Source organism: Manihot esculenta, chromosome 7, assembly GCF_001659605.2.
Source record: "Manihot esculenta cultivar AM560-2 chromosome 7, M.esculenta_v8, whole genome shotgun sequence".
NCBI classification, from domain to species: Eukaryota; Viridiplantae; Streptophyta; class Magnoliopsida; order Malpighiales; family Euphorbiaceae; genus Manihot; species Manihot esculenta.
In genome coordinates, this window is record NC_035167.2 from 2,769,244 (window position 1) to 2,786,273 (window position 17,030).

A 17,030-nucleotide genomic window follows, 5' to 3' on the forward strand; every position below is an offset into this window, starting at 1 on the left:
GGATTATACAGTATTTGACTTTAATATCTTCAAACTAAATCAATTTTAAGAATTATCTGATATTCTATGAATGTAAATATCCTAATTAGTCAAAATCATATAAGTAAACAACGAAATTAATGGGCAGCATTCAATTAGAAGTCTCACAGTAAACACAAAAAATAAGAATTAAATATGAGAATTTATGAGCAAACTACTTATTTTATTCAAATGGCAAAATAATAATTATATATTATTATTGATGCAATCGTTATAATAATTCTCGCCTCTCTTATAGATAGAAAGACGATTATACATTATTATCGAGACAATCGTTACAATAATTCACATCTCTCTTATAGATAGAGAGACGATCTACAAGGAGTAAAAACACAATTCAGAATTTTCGTAGTTCCATGATAGCCAACTGAATCCAATTCCTATTATGGTCGACTAGTTACTCCCTAAAGAATTTTAAAAATAATTTAATTTGTGATAAAAAGATATATCAATATATCTCAAATGAGACACCTCCTAAATAAATAATTAAAAAAAATTAAAAATATCTATCATGACTTTTAATTCATTTCTATTTTATTATAATTTATTTAAATATTATTTTTTTAAAACTCTACCGTTCAAAATTACAACTAAACATGAATGCCTCCATTAGAATTATGGCCTAATTTAATGAAGAGAAGAAGGAACCCGCAAAAGAGATGTAAGAAGATCATGCAATGATGGATGGAGATGGGACCAAAGATGATGTGTGAAATGGATATCAACAAACGCATTCTTCATTGATTTATATGCCATGTGTCATTCGGAATGAGAGCCCATTTGTAGCCATGAACATAGAAAAGAAAAAGACAAGCTCAATAGGATAACAGCTCCAAGCACACTCTGTCAAAGTCCTTTTTTATTTTAATAATTTATAACAATTTAATTATTATAATTTTAATATTTATGTCAATTTAATATATTTTTATTTAAATAGCTTGATAATGAAGTTGTTGGGCATAGGACTAAACATAATTATTATATACGATAATTTATTTTCAAGACTATAAAATTATATTATTGTTATATATACATTCTAATTATTTAATTATATTTAAATTATATATATAGTTTATAAAATAAAATTTAAAATAAAAAAAATCACATCAAACCCATAACTAATTTAATAAAAATACACAAGAAATACGTGGCAGTGGGTTTCTTCTTATTTTAAAACTTGTCACAACCATGCAACCAATTAAATATCACTCTTATTTGTGAAAATTTTTTTTATATAAAAATATATTTTAAAAAATAATTTTATTTTACTTAAAGGTGAAATTTTTTTTGGTATTTTTCTATAAAAAATTTGAGAAATTTATTTTTTGATTTTTTAATTTTAAAAAATATATTAATATTTTTAAATTTTTTAAAAAAATTATTATATTAATTATTCTTTCTACTATTTTTAGCCATTAATTATTTAATTTCTATAATATAAAATAATTTATTACTTATAAAAATATCTATTAATTATTTTTTTATATAAAGAAATATTTTAAATTTTTTATAATATTTAATAATTAAAATTAACAGAAATAATTTGAGAAATTTTTATTTTAATATATTTTTAAATAACTTTCAGGAATCCTATAATATGTTTTTTTTTTCTGTTTTAATATGCTCTAAATATCAAAAAAATATGAATTTTGTGAAAAAAAAGCAGAGTCTAAGAAAAAGTTAGTGAATAAATCATAATTTCCACGTCAGCTTTCACTTCCCCAGAAGCCATCATGCAAGACCCATACAAGAAATTGACACAATTGAGACTTATCCGTGTTATGCAAGTGGGACCCATCACATGCGAATTTCTTTTCTACTTTTTATTTTTTTCATTTTTTCCTAAATTTTTTGCATATTGATTGCTTCAGAGTTCAGATATAAAAGTAGAAATAACAACGGTCTGATTTGGATTATGAATTAAACTGAAATTAGACTGATTAATTGGTTTTAATTTTTGAGCTGAATTATAATTTTAAATTAGAAGAACTCATTAGAGTTTTTTTTTCTGTGAATTAAAATTGATAATTCAGTTTAATTTTGATTTGATTTTTATTTTTTAAATAAAATATTTTAAAAAATTATATCATTTAAAATTAATACATAAAAAATTTAAATTATTAAATAATTAAGTTTAAATTAATTTTTAACTTATAAAAAATATTATTTATATTTTAATGTAATATTATTTTATTTTTATATTATATATATATTATTTTATTTTTCAGACATCTTACAATTTAATTATTTAATAAAATATATATTTAATAATATTTAAGATTTATATCTATTTTTTTATATTTTATATAAGTTTTTTATCATTAAATTTTTTTAAATTAAAATCAGATTAACCGTTTATAATTTAAATTTAATTAAAATTATAATGATAAAAAATTAATTTATTTTTTATATTAAATTTTTATAAAAATTTAATTTAATTAATTTTTATATTAATATTTCTCTTATTTACAAAGAGATTTTTTTAACTTAAAAATTTTTATTATAAAAAAATTTAAAATCACGCATATTTATATAAAAAATTATTTAATTTTTTTTCAAAATAAATTAAATCAATGAAAGGGTTGATGAATTTTTATATTTCTACATGATTCTGGAAAAACAATGGGATTGCTTTGACACGTAGAAAATAGTAATTCACATAATTCCTTTTTGAAATAAATATATTATTTTATTAAAATATTACAAAATTTTAGTTAATATAAAATATTTTTTAATAAAAAATTAAATTATTTTTAAAAAAAATCATTTTCTATATTTTAAAAATCTTATCAATCCATTTATATAAAAAATTTTTAATATATTTTATTTTTTAAATTAAAATTAGATAATAAAAATAAAATATTTTTCATAAAAGATATTATTTATAAAATATTTTCAATAGAAAATATTTTATAAATACAATTTTTTTAAATAAAAGGAGTGTAGCCTCCATTTTATTTATAAAAAATAATTTATATTTAAAAAATATTTTCTATAGAAAATATTTTACAGTGAAATAACTTTTTTCTATTATTAAATCTTAATTTAAAAAAATATTAATTTATATATATAAGTCTTAATAAAACTCTCAAAATATGAAAAATGATTTTTTTAATTTTTTTTAAATAAATTAATTTTTTTTAAAATTGAAAATATTTTCAGTTAATTAATTTTATAATAAAAATTTAAAAGATATTTTTTATTAAAATTTTAATTGAAAGTTTTAATTTTGACAAATTAATTATTTAAAAAATGAAAATAAAAATACAGTTAAAAAAAGAAATTAAATAAAAGTTCAAGAAAGAAATGATAGGTATCATGTAAAGGCACGCCAAAGTTTAATGTGGTGAAAAGTGTATCATGTAGTTCCCCACCCCTATTTCAAAAAAAACAAAAAAAGTATCATGTAAAGAAGAAAAGAAGGTAGGCTATTCATGAATATATATATATATATATATAGTGGGCCACCCAAAGAAAAAAACAATAATAAAAAAAGGAAATAGCAAAGCTACATATAATCATATAGCTATTTTATCAACCGCTGGTTTGACGGTTGACACTACGGTAATACGGTTGGTGCTGTTAAAAAATTATTTTATTATTTAATATTTTTATTATTAAAATTTGTTTAATTTAATGTTAAATTATTTTTAATATTATTCAATTAATAATCCATTGGTACTGATGGCCGCTGAGTTTCATTATTCTGGTATGAGACAGAGTCCACAATGATAGAGCCGGTCCAGAATCCGCGGAATTCTACAAGTGAGAAGATTCAGACCATTCATCCTTGAGGTCGGGCTTGGCTCAAGATTCAGTCTTCTCCTTTCGAATCCGATTCGAAAACTTAATAAAATAAGAATTATTGGCGCAACTCCAAACTGCTCGATTCACATGCATGCTAAAAAAGAGAATTAAATAATCGTTTGGCATAATGCAGAAATCTATTTTTCCATAAATACAGATCAGTATAGCAGGGATATGTAGTCCAATGACGAGAAGGTGAAAAAGGATAAAAGGAGAGGAGCACATTCTCTTAGACCAAACTTACTCAACCATTATAAAATTCTATTTTTTGGATCTCAGATCATCGGATACCATAACTATTTTTAGAATTATGATGTTTAAAAAAGGTAAAAAAAAAATAAAAATTATTCTCAAAGTTTCAGTAGCAATACAGATAAATTATATGAGGTTAAATAAAAAAAGTTACTATTTAATTTTTTAAAAATTAATTAATTTTTATATTTTAAAAACTATATTAAATAGTTGAGGTGGTTTTTTCTCTTTTATTAAAATTTAGCACCATTACAATTAATTTTACATTGTTCTGTTTTTTTTTTTTTTTAACTTTGGTCGTAGTAGCGGTGATAAAATGCGGCTAGTCTAGGTGAGGACTGAAAACGGCCAGATTTTTCTAAAAGTTGCTAGGACAGTCTGGTGCCAAAAGCAGGAGAAAAGGGCAGCAGCTTTCAGAGAAGTCTGTAGAACTTGTCAAAATAAAGCGTCTCCCAAGTTATTAAGACTCTTAGCCTTCTTCCTAGCTATAAATATTTTTTTTTGTATTTTTTTTTGTACAGCTAGTGAGTGAGAGGATAGAACAGTTTGTCTAACACACTTGTAAATTTTTTTTTGGGATTAATAGAAATCACTTCTTAACGAGAGATTTTTTAATTAACTTTTTAAAATAATAAAAATTATTTAAAAGAATAATTATAAAAAAATTATGTAGTTTGGTGAATTTTTGAAATAAAGTCATATAATTTAATTTATGACAAATAATCGTATGGTTTTATTCTGTTAATAAATTTTTTTAACAGCATTAGCAAATGATTAATTAGATAATTACATTTTAATTTTTAAAATTTTATAAAATATATAATTTAGTCCATATATTTCTAAATTTAGTACTAAATTTTATTTATAATTGATGTAATAAAAAAATAGAGTTGTGTTGTGATTAGTTAAATCTGCAAGAAAGAGAATGTGAAGTGGTTGGCATCTATGGCAGCTACTCTGACGCTCAAGCGAATGTAATGTGATGCTCCGAACTTAAGAATAGTTGTATAAGACTGCATATTTTTATCTATGTGATTGTTGACTTTTATACTGTAATGTAATGCTCTAAACTTAAGAGTAGTTGTATAAGACTGCATACCTTTGTCTATGTGGTCCTTGACTTTTATACTATAAGAGGACGAAATTAATTATAATATTTCTTGAGAATCTGACAATGATGTGACTGACTCGTTGATAAGCGATCTCGCTGGCTAATTGATTGAAGATTCCGTGACTACAGACATAAAAGGGGGTCTGCTGAATTGTAGCCGCTAACGGTAACTTTCTGTAAAGACTCGACCTCTAAGGGAGGCGAGTCTTGATGAAGAGCCGAACTAAGACCGACCTAAAGCGTCCAGGTCTTTTTTTTCCCCTTGATGGGACTGAGCACATGGTCTTATTTGGGCAATTGTTGTGTAATATCAAAAATCTCCCCGCTAGTTTTCCATTATTTAGATTTGAATGTGCTAGTCGCCTTCATGATCTGGGGCACGTGACTTGTTTAGATTGGCCTTCCATACTTGCATTGCTTTGCCTGTTTCTACCCATAAATAATCATTGCCTTGCAGCTATAATAAATTGAACTTGACACCCGATTATGACTTGAGAATTTTATTAAACAGGACTGACACCCAGTCGTTAGCTTGGCGGATATCCTCCTAATGGCCTGATCGTGAAATGTGTCACGGTCCTGAAGTGTAAATCATACCGACTATCTTGAGTGGAACCGTGCAGCCTTACTTTAGTCTGTCGAACTAAGTCAGCTTCTTTCGGGCAGAGTGCACATTGTCCTTGCTTTCTTCTTACTCGCCCTGCCAACCAGCCTGGTCCAAGATATTATCCAGCGCCTGACCAAAATTGATCCGAGTGATATAGTAACACTTTGGCGAGTTTTTTGAGCCTTGCCCTAACCAGCTTTGTCGAGTTTCTGGACATTCTATAACCTTAATGGGCATTACCTAGCCCTAATGTGTTTTCAGACATTCTCTAGCCTTGATGAGCTTCCGGGTATTTTCCAGTCCTGGTATATTTTTTGGCATTCTCTAGCTCTAATGGGCTTTCAGAAATTTTTCAGCCCTAGCGCGTTTCTAGGTGTTCTCTAGTCTTGACGTGCTTCCGGGCAATTCTCAGCCCTGACGAGCTTTCAATCTTTTTTTCTCCTTGCAGACTTCCCTAATTAGCTTAGCAGTCTGCCTTTGCCAATCGTTAAGAAGTTTCGCTCGCCTACAATGGGCCTTCTTCCTTCGCAAAAAGTTTTGAATTTTCGAGAATATTCATAAGAGCAGCGAAAAATGCCTCGGAGACTTTTTGTGAAACGGGACCAATGCTCGATCACGTGGCCTGGCTCATACTTGCCTTGTGGTCTACGCATGAAATGCCTTAGAATTTTTTTGTGAAACGGGACTAACACCCAGTTGGTCGACCTAGTGTATCCTCGCCTTGTGGCTTGATGTCAAATGTCTTAGAATTTTTTTGTAAAATGGGACTGACACCCGGTTGGTCGGCCTGGTGTATACCCACCTTGTGGCCTGGCATTCTCTAGCCCTGATGAGCTTCCGAGTATTTTCCAGCCCTAGTACATTTTTGGGCATTCTCTAGCCCTAACGGGCTTTCAGGAAATTTTTAGCCCTAGCGCGTTTCCAGGTGTTCTCTAGCCCTAACGTGCTTCCGGGCAATTCTCATCCCTAATGAGCTTTCGGTCTTTTTTCCTCCTTGCAGACTTCCCTCATTAGCTTCGTAGTCTGCCTTCGCCAATCGTTAAGAAGTCTCGCTCGCCTACAATAGGCCTTCTTCCTTCGCAAAAAGTTTAAAATTTTCGAGAATGTTCATAAGAGCAGCGAAAAATGTCTCGAAGACTTTTTGTGAAACGGCACCAATACTCGATCACGTGGCTGGCTCATACTTGCCTTGTGGCTGGCTCATACTTGCCTTGTGGCTGGCTCATACTTGCCTTGTGGCCTACGCATGAAATGCCTTAGAAATTTTTTGTGAAACGGGACTAACACCCAGTTGGTCGGCCTAGTATATCCTCGCCTTGTGGCTTAGTGTCAAATATCTTAGATTTTTTTTATAAAATGGGACTGACACTCGGTTGGTCGGCTTGGAATATACCCGCCTTGTAGCCTGACATCAAATCCTTGTTATGCGGGACTAACACTCGGACGGCCAGAAAGAACTTGCTTTATGGCCTAGCATGAGTTGCCTTGATTAATGGGGTCGCCCAGATGGCTTGACGAAACTTGTCTTATGGCCTGACATGAGTTGCCTTGATTAGTGGGACCGATACCCGGATGGCCTAGCGGAACTTGCCTGATGGCCTGGCATGAGTTGACTTGATTAGTGGGACCGACGCCCGGTGGCCTAGTGGAACTTGCCTTATGGCCTGGTATGAGTTGCCTTGTTATGCGGGACCAACGCCCTGATGGCCTTATGGCTTTTTAGTAGGACTAATATCTGGATGGCCTGACAAAACTCGCCTTGTGGCCTGTCCTAGTGAAACCTACCTTGTGGCATTGATTTAGTGGGACCAACGCCTGGATTGTGGTCTAGCAAAATCTGGATTGTGGTCTAGCGAAATCTGCCTTGTGGTCTTATTTAGTGAGACTAACACCCAGACGGCTTGGCGGATTCCCGCTTTGTGGTCTTGTTTAGTGGGACTAACACCCAAACAACTTAGCGGATTTCTGCCTTGTGGCCTGGCATGAGATGCCTTGTTATATAGGATCGACGCCCGGATGGCCTCGTGGCCTTTTAGTGGGACTAACACCCAGATAGTCTAGCGAAACTCACCTTGTAGTCTGCCCTAGTGGAACCCGCTTTGTGGCCTTGATTAGTGGGACCGATACTCGGATTGTGATGTGGCTCGACGGAACCCGCCTTGTGGCCTTGTTTAATGGGACTAACACCTGGATTGGGGCCTGGAGGAACTCACCTTGTAGCATGGCCTGACGAAACCCACCTTGTAGTCTTGATTAGTGGGATCGATGCCCAAATTATGGCCTGGACTGGCGGAACCCGCCTTGTAACCTAGCTTGGTGGAACCCGCCTTGTGGTCTGCCATGAATGCTCCTTATCTTTTTTTGAAGAAGATAATATCGTTGTTCCTTGTCACTGAAGAACACAACATATGAAAAAAATAACTCGTTAACTGTTATTGATAAAATTTTCACATATTACCGCTTTTCTAAGAGTGGGAGATGACTCGATCATCTAACTTAGCCAGCTTATAGGACCCTGGGCGAATGACCTTTGAGACTCTGAACGGTCCTTTCCAATTTTTGTCTAACTTACCAGACTTGACATTACCACTTGTTACATTCGTTCTTTTAAGGTCTAAGTCTCTTACATCAAAGACATGTGATCTGGCTCTACTGCTGAATTGCATTTCTTCAGCTTGCATGTGCTTGATATCGATGACACCTTTGGATAAGCTTTTCTGCATCTTGCATTATTATGGGCCAGTAGTATCTTTGTTCGAATACTTTATGGGCGATCGTTCGAACTCTTTCGTGATTTTCACGATTACCTTCATGATTTTCACGATTACTTTCATGAATGTCTTTAAGGATTTCTCGACCCTCATATTCCATTACGCATCGTAATCACGATTGAGTTGAGGATCTCCTGTATAACCGACTATTAATTAGTACATATTTAGATGATTTCTTTATTACCTATTTAGCTGACCATTCATCGGTCGGCAGATCATCTTGTATCAAAAATTTGTACACGGGTGTTATTAGTGAAGTTCATAGTTATCTTTATTGGTAGTAATCGTAGCAGTAGTTCGTGAAATGCCGACTATTTCAAGAGAGAGAAAAAAAATTTTCTTTTTAAGAGAAAGGGGACAAGAGACCGATTTTAATCCAAATGAACAGAGAAAATTTAATGGACTTCTCGACAACGGAACCAAATGATGTAACTGAAAAATAGAATGTATTGAGATTGGTTAAACATGCAAGAAAGAGAATATGAAGTGATTGGTGTCTACGACAGCCACTTCGACGCTCAAGTTAGTAAATTGGAGAGAAGGGCGAATGTAAAGAAATGTTCTAAATTTAAGAGTAGTTGTATAAAAATGCATACTTTTATCTTTATGATTGTTGGCTTTAATACTGTAAGAGAATGAAGTTAATTATAATATTTCCTATAAATCCGACAATCATGTGGCCAGCTCGTTGATAAAAGATCTCGCAAGTTAATTGATTGGGATCTCATGATTACATGCATAAAAAGGAGTTTGCTGGATTATAGTCGCTAACGGTAACTTCCTGTGAAGACCCGACTTCTTGGCGAGTCTTGATGAAGAGTCGAGCTGAGGTCCATCTCGCAGTCTAATTCTAATTGTATTAAAGAAAAAGCATTAAATAAGTCTGTGGACAACCATGGATAAGGCTAAGACATAACTGCAAGGATCCATAAATTTTATTAAAGAGGTGAGTTGTTTGAATTCTAGCCAGTGGGATGGAGCAGATGGGTTGAGTTTTATATGATAGCAAAAAAATTTATTAATTAGTCTACTAGTTTCAAAATATATTTTTAAAATTTTTAAAAATTTATTAATTTTAATAGTTAATTTTCATCATTTAATTTTTATATTATAAAAAAATTTATTAATTAATCGCTCTATTTTATAAAAATATATACTAATTACTCATTTTAAATTGAAAATATTTTAAATTTTTTTCATAAACTCAATAATTAAAATTAATAGATAAATTTAATTAATAATTTTTAAAAATTTTAATAATATTTTAATATATTTTTTCAAATTAAAATACTAAATAATAGTAAATAATGAGTTTCTGTATACCATACAAATTAAATAATAATTTTCCGTTTCTAAAACTGTGAGTTCTTAACTTGAAAGTCCGTTGTTGTACTCAAGAAAAAGCATTGAATAAGTTTGTGGACTGCCATGGATAAGACTAAGACATAGCTGCAAGGATCCATAGTTGTATTAAAGAGGTGTGTTGTTTGAATTCTAGCTAGTGGGATCACATGTTGGCAAGACCTACAACTAACAAAGCATCCAAGGAAGCATTTGTGAGCAGGCATTGCTCTTTATTTTCTGAAAAAAATTATACCAAAAGAGAGAATTTCTAGTAAACAATGCATTATTTTATTATAACTAAATAACCCATTTGAATTAATGATATTCAGTTATTTTAATAATCGTAAATTTAGTTTTTTATTAATTAATAAATTTTTGAAAATTTTAGTTTTTAATTATTTATTTAATTATTTTTTATTTATAATTAAATTAATTGAAATAACTTAATTTTTATTAAATTATATTTTGTTAATAAAATATTATATATAATATTTGTTTTTATATTTTTATTACTATTATTAATTTTATAATAATTTTTTATTAAAATAAGTTATATTATTATTTTTTATATGTTTTTTATTTATATATTTAATTAATTAATAATCTAAAAATAATTTTTATTTGATTTCAATTAATTGGATTATAACCAATACTCAACATAATATTTCAGTTAAATTCAATTTTATTTTAATTTTGATTAATATTTTAAAAATCAGTTAAATTTTAATTAAATTAAATTTTTATTTAATTCGATTTAATTCGATTTTCGTTACACGTGCAGTAACTTGGGAATTTTCAGCCAATGAAATGTTAGTTGGTGAGTTGAAACCTGTGAAAGATAAGTATCAATCACATTGCTTCATATACTGCCAAGTGATAATGTGATACCTCTATTTCAGGACTTGTCAGGATTAATAATTTGCTGACACCAATGAAATTTCACAAGAGATTATGAAGACAGACACTAGTGAGTGAGTAAAGGGGAAAAGTAAAAAGGGAATTTGATAGCTACCTCTGTGGATCTTTAGGGCATGCACTGGACCACATCATCTCTACTCAACTCAACCCTCTGACTCAACCTATTAGGTCTTGAATTAGAAGTTTGTAGAGATGAATGTGCTGTATGAAGCATGAGAATCCATTAAAAATAGAGAGAAAGTTAAGAGAAAGTTGCATATGAATTATGCAATAGCAGATTCATTTAATGATTCCTTGTAAGTTCCATCTCCATGCTTTATGTGAAGAGTATAGTGTAATTTACTCCTTAAGTTTTGTCACCAATGATAATTGGATTCTATATTTTAGAAATTAAACTATTTAATCCCTCGATTTTTTATTTTTAATATTCTGAAATCCATAAAATAGGGTTTACGGTGTGTGTAAACTTGACTGAGGTGATCCGTTCATTTCCTTTTATCCCTTTTCCTTTTATATGCTAGTGACGTTTAACCGTCTCTTTGCTACAGTGCCACCTGTCTCTGTCACTCAGACCCGTATGTACAGATGCGTTAGAACACCTCTCCACGCCAGACGGTCATTTAATTCTCGTAGCGCGCATGTTGACAGGGCAGCGAAGTGACTGGACTCGCTTTCCTTATCTTCTTTCACATCATCAGGCTAGACTTTTCATGGGTAGACTGGCGCACGTAGTCAATCCGGTCCACCTCTCATCACAGGGCTGGATCACGTGATGTTGGGCCGATCTATACAGGTCACACGATGTTGGGCCGACCTACCTGCGTGTGGCTTGATAAGTTTTAGACCCGTAACCTTCTCCAGAGACCTCGTCCCTTGGTGAGGAAAGGGCTTTCAGTTTCTGTCACATACTTAGGTTTTTCCGTCCATGTTATTCTTAGTATTTTAAGACAAATTACTATATAGTCCCTATTTATTATAATTATTGACAATTTCATCCTTTAAATTTACAATTATTCATAATTTCATCTATTAATTTTATTTGTTGATCGCTTATCTCTTATGGAGGAGAGAGAGATATAGAGAGGGAGAGAGACAGAGTGATAGAGATGAAGAGATGAATATAAGGGAGGACAGACATAATCGTAAATAATTATAATATTCAATGATTAAATAATAATTTAATTTCAAAACTAACAAAAAAATATTGATGGAAGGACCTAAAATTTATGATGGAAGTAAAATGAAGGGACTAAATAGTTTAATTTCTAAAATACAAGGACCAAATTGTTATTAGTGATAAAACTCAGGGACTGAGTAGTGTATTTCCCCCTAATACTAGTTACAAGTGCCTTGTGTCTCTGAATACAGTTGCTAACAAGTTATGAAAAATAAAATGCAAAAGGAGCATTTTTTTAATACTATAGACAAGCTATTGATAAAGAAAATTTCTAGAAATGCAAAAGCTGAACTCATCCATGCATTTAAATTCCAATTGCATCAAGAAGCTGGGAGTGTTGAGAAACTGAAACCAGTGAGTTAGCAACTATTGCACCACTAGCTGCAACTGCAGGAACACCAATGCCAGGAAAAGTAGAATCCCCACAGCAGTAAAGCTGCGATATGGGAGTTGAATGTCCAGGAAATGTATTTTTTCCGGCTTCTATTGCCGGCCCATAAGTTCCTCTGTTCCTCCGAAGAAATCTTTGATGTGTCAATGGAGTTCCAACCAACTTTAATTCACACTTGTCGCGACTGAAGCCTGGACCAAGGGCACGCTCAACTGCCTTCCACATTACCTGCCATTGCAGAAATTCTGTGAGGAACAATTCACTTAAAAGTATGAAGATGGGTCATTGAATCACGACTACACACGATGAAAAACAGAAGATCACTTGTGACTTGTCATGTAATCAACAAGAGTAGCTATCTGGATTTGTAGGCTTAGCCAAGTGGTAGATTCACTCTCAAGTCTCAACTTGGACAAGAGTAGCTAGTGGCCTCTTTGGTTCAAATTGTTTATCAACCAAGTCTCAACAAGTCACCTTGATATTCTATTCAAAGTCATACTTACCTCTGATCTTTCGCCTTTGAGTCGTTTGTACTCATCACTTCTACGGTCAAGTCCTTTCCATATTTCAAAGGGCTCGGTTCCTGGTGTATAAGCATGTAAGACATGTTTCCCCGGGGGTGCCAAATCCGAACTAAGTACACTAGGAACAGATATTAAAACAACATTCTGATCAGCATCAACTCCTCTGTCCCAGTCATTCACAACTATATGATGAATCCCCAAGTCCTTCTGTATACCCTGGTTAGTCAGAAAAAAAGGTTAAAACTAGAATTGGATTCAGCAAAATGTCTCCATGCTTATGAAATGGCTCAATAAGATCTTATAATTTGATATCCAGAAAATACATTCACTTATTCATGCTTATGAACTTGTTAAGATCCGTCCTTGATCTTAAATTTTTTCGAATCATCAACTCTAAATGCTTATATTCTAATCTAGGCACTAATTGTTCCAGGGAATAAGAATAGTATATAGCAATTTAGACTGGGAAAGCATTTCTGGTGATCTACTTTTCAGCTTTAGAATATAGCCGTCCTTGATCATTGAAATCACATACACTTCAAAATTCAACTTCTTCCTGTCAGAAATGTGGATCTCATATAGGAAACAACAATGCAAATCTATGCTATTATTAGGTCAGATCATCAATAGTATGGAACTATGGAGAAATTTTTAGTTGGATATTTGTTGTGTAATCTTGCATTCCCAACACTTTCCACACTTGAACTTGTTTCATAATTGAGCCACAATCAATTCTCACCTCTGCATCAAAGCCCAAATGGAGATGCATGAATGATTCACACTGTGGTGTTGTGTTAATCCTGTCAACATAAGAATTCGGAAGCACTTCTCTAGGCAAGAGATTTAAAGTATCCCACATAGATGCATTGCTGATGACAGCTTTTTTAGCACGTATAAACTGCAGCAAACAAGATTATTCCTTGAGTACAGAAAAATCATTGCAGTAGCATCTCATTATCACTTAAAGGATCAAAGATACCCACTTGACCATTTTTCAGCTCGACTCCAATGGCTCTATTGTTTTCAACAACAATCTTCTCCACATGACTTCTTAAAGAAAGACGTCCACCAAACTTCTGCAATCCTCGGACAAGAGCATCAACAACAGCCCCACTTCCATGAAGAGGGTACTCGAGAGAGCAATCTGGCTTATACCATTCTGCAAACATGTAAATCTGCAAGAAAGATAAGGTATTAATAAATAGGACTCACTAGCAGAAGTATATTTATACGAACATATAAATGCAAAAATTTTCTATTATATTCGACATTCTTAAAATGGACCCTATAATCTGCAATCGTACTCCTAACAAGTCAAAATGTTATGTGCTTATCCATCTCACATGAAACCTAAAGTTTTCAGAGGGAAAAGCTGCAACTTTTAGCAGCTGGAGCTAGCAATAATAAGGCATATATTCAATGTGTTCTTGAATGGTACAATTCACTAAAGGCAATGTTTTCAATAAATGATTTTCCAGAAACCCAACAAGATTCACGCATCAGTATCAGTCAAGTATAACTCATAGGTGCACAGCCTTTACTTTTTCACTTTTGGGTTGTTTTGTGAAAATTGGAAATATATTTACTAAAGAACATCTTTCAAAGAATTCTTAAAACTTAAATAAGCCATAGTTACCATCTCTGCTGAAAGTATACCATTAGATTTCACCCCTGCAAGAAGGAAAGCCAAGAGGTCCACCCAGTTCCTTATAAAAGGATCTTTTAGCTCCAACGAGTCCACAATTTCTGAGAAGGGCCTAAGAAGCTTTGTAGCACCAAAAGCTCCCTGAGGTCCCATCTGAGCAAAAGATTTCAACAAGGAAGGGGCATATCTAGCTGCAGCAGTTGAGATAACACCAAGATCACCTCGGATGGATAAAGGTGGCAGAGCCATTGCAGCTGAAGACAGTGGAAGTATTGCATCCTGCAGCAAGATTGCACTTTGGAATTGAAGGATAATTAAGCAATAAGGATCATCTGGTAAAATGAGGAATCTTAATTACCTGTGAAATTAAAGATTCTATTTTGAATCCACAAGCCTACTTCCTAAAATACCTTCAACACTTTGGACAAAATGGCTGTTCAAAAAACAAGAACTTATGCCCAGGTGGGTGCAAGCCCAACACCTTTTCTATTGCACCAATCAAACTGCTCTAAAGGTTTAGTATGACTTTCAGCAATTGAATTTTTGGTTTGTTTCTTCTTTGATTTCTTTTACTTTTATAGTTGATACATCCAGACAGAGGAAGAAAAAACCGATTTGGATAAGTATAGATCATAGATAAATAAAGCAAAATTAGTGTTACTTACAAGAAGTTTTTTCCACTCTTGCACAGCATTGGGGCCTGCATATGTCTCAAGGTCCTAAATTGAAGAAGAAACTTTCCATTAGGAAGACTTGTGTCATTCAAGAGCTTAATGCCATAGCTAATATGAAAACACAAGAAATAAAAAATCACTCTGAAGAAATGAAATGGGTGAGACATTAGACGGAATTCAAACAAATATAGTAACATGCACAAATTCTATGTGATTATTCAATACTCTTTACTAATGAAGTTTAGAACCAGTGGACCAGCATACATGGAAACATCTGACATGGCTAACATATGGACACAATAACAAAGGAAACCTACCTTGTAAAATTCTGTAGGGCCAATCCGTGACAAGAATTCACCTTCAGGCACATAAACCATCCAAGAATCATAGTTCACACATGGAATTGACTCACCCAATGCATCTAGGACCTGAAAAATCATGTGAAATATGATCATTACTACACTATTTAAAAATTAAAATAAAAAAGAAATAAATAAAAATTACTTGTGCAAGAGGATTGGCCTGAGGACCCCTTGATTGGAAACCAGAGAACAAGGAAGGCCCAGAATCGAACTTGTAGCCTTTTATCTCAAAAGAGTGAGCAGCACCCCCAGGTTGATCATGACTCTCTAATACAAGAACATCCTGCTCGTATCTAGCTAAAAGCCCACCACAACACAACCCACCAATACCACTCCCAATCACAACAACATCCGCCTCCGACTTTCCTGCACTTCAATAGCCAGCAAAAAATTCAATATTCAAGAAAATGTTCTCAGCCTGAAAGAATCAAACACTTGGCAAACAAAACAAAAACTAATACTTTCAAGCTAAAAGGAGAGACCTGGGATTGTTGGCTTATCTTTGAGGAGGACAGTACCATTGGAGGAGGGGACATTACCGTTGGAACTTCGCGCCACAACTGTTTTTCTGTTATTTAAGGATTTGAAACTGGGAAAGAGAGAATGATAATGGTGAGTAAAATTGGGGGTCATAGATAATGCCATGGCCCCTGACCCAGCTGAAAAATTATGGTGAACTAGCAATTTACAAGGTACACAAGTTCAAAGAGGAAGCATCAATGGCGATGGCTTTAGCAAGTGGCAGCTCTCCGGTCTCTCCTCCAGCTGAATGGTTTTGTTGTTTTGAAGCTACCCACGTCAATAAAGCTTCGTTTATTTTGTCCTCCACAAAATTATATGAAGTGGGATTTTATATCTGGTTCATTGGTTGGCATGACGCATGATTCACAGCTTTCCAGGCCTATCTGTTTTTTTTACCTTCCACTAGAACGAGCAAAATTTAGTTTAAACCCAAATAATAAACTTAATTGAATCAGCTTTAGAATTTTGGCTTGATTTATTTAATAATTTTATTTTATTGGACATTATTTTTCTAAACAAATCAGTTTAATTGATTAAATTTGATTTTGAACAAAAATTTTGGATTAAATCGAAGGATCTGATATATATATTATTAAGCCTTGAATTCAGTGGTTTGAGGAATATAGATTTGTATCATGGCCTTCGAATTTGAATCTTAGGCATAGCTTTTTATTTTCTAAACTATTTTTGTTGCTTTGATCCTGTCCATTTATTTAAGATCGCCTCATTTCTGATCTTTTTAGGATTTCAAATTCTATGTAAAATTTGTGAATATGGACATTTTAGATCTGGATAATAATTGCTCTAGTTGGCATTTTAGATCTGAATAATCTAAACTAAATTTTGCATCATTTGTGTCAAAACAGAGAAATTGAACAGAATTGAA

At 32.4% G+C, this 17,030-nt stretch overlaps 1 protein-coding gene across 1 annotated transcript; it reads right to left on the reverse strand.

Annotated features, from left to right (window-relative positions):
• Positions 1-12,085: 12,085 nt before the first annotated feature.
• LOC110618423 (prolycopene isomerase, chloroplastic) lies at positions 12,086-16,445 on the reverse strand. The gene is made up of 9 exons (XM_021761552.2): positions 16,105-16,445; positions 15,765-15,988; positions 15,578-15,688; positions 15,252-15,305; positions 14,578-14,865; positions 13,925-14,116; positions 13,681-13,839; positions 12,921-13,157; positions 12,086-12,645 (listed from the first exon to the last, which is right to left on the reverse strand). The coding sequence occupies exons 1-9, from the start codon at positions 16,265-16,267 to the stop codon at positions 12,331-12,333; spliced, it is 1,743 nt and encodes a 580-aa protein (XP_021617244.1). The 5' UTR covers positions 16,268-16,445; the 3' UTR covers positions 12,086-12,330.
• Positions 16,446-17,030: the final 585 nt, after the last annotated feature.

What these genes read in the sequence shown, in the direction of transcription:
- LOC110618423 (XM_021761552.2), bottom strand. Translation starts at nt 16,267, where the DNA reads ATGGCATTATCTATGACCCCCAATTTTACTCACCATTATCATTCTCTC. An exon ending in AAGAGTGGAAAAAACTTCTT is followed by an intron (nt 14,866 to 15,251) that starts GTAAGTAACACT and finishes ATCTTGCTGCAG; the next exon opens with GATGCAATACTTCCACTGTC. An exon ending in TCGAGCTGAAAAATGGTCAA is followed by an intron (nt 13,840 to 13,924) that starts GTGGGTATCTTT and finishes TGTTTGCTGCAG; the next exon opens with TTTATACGTGCTAAAAAAGC.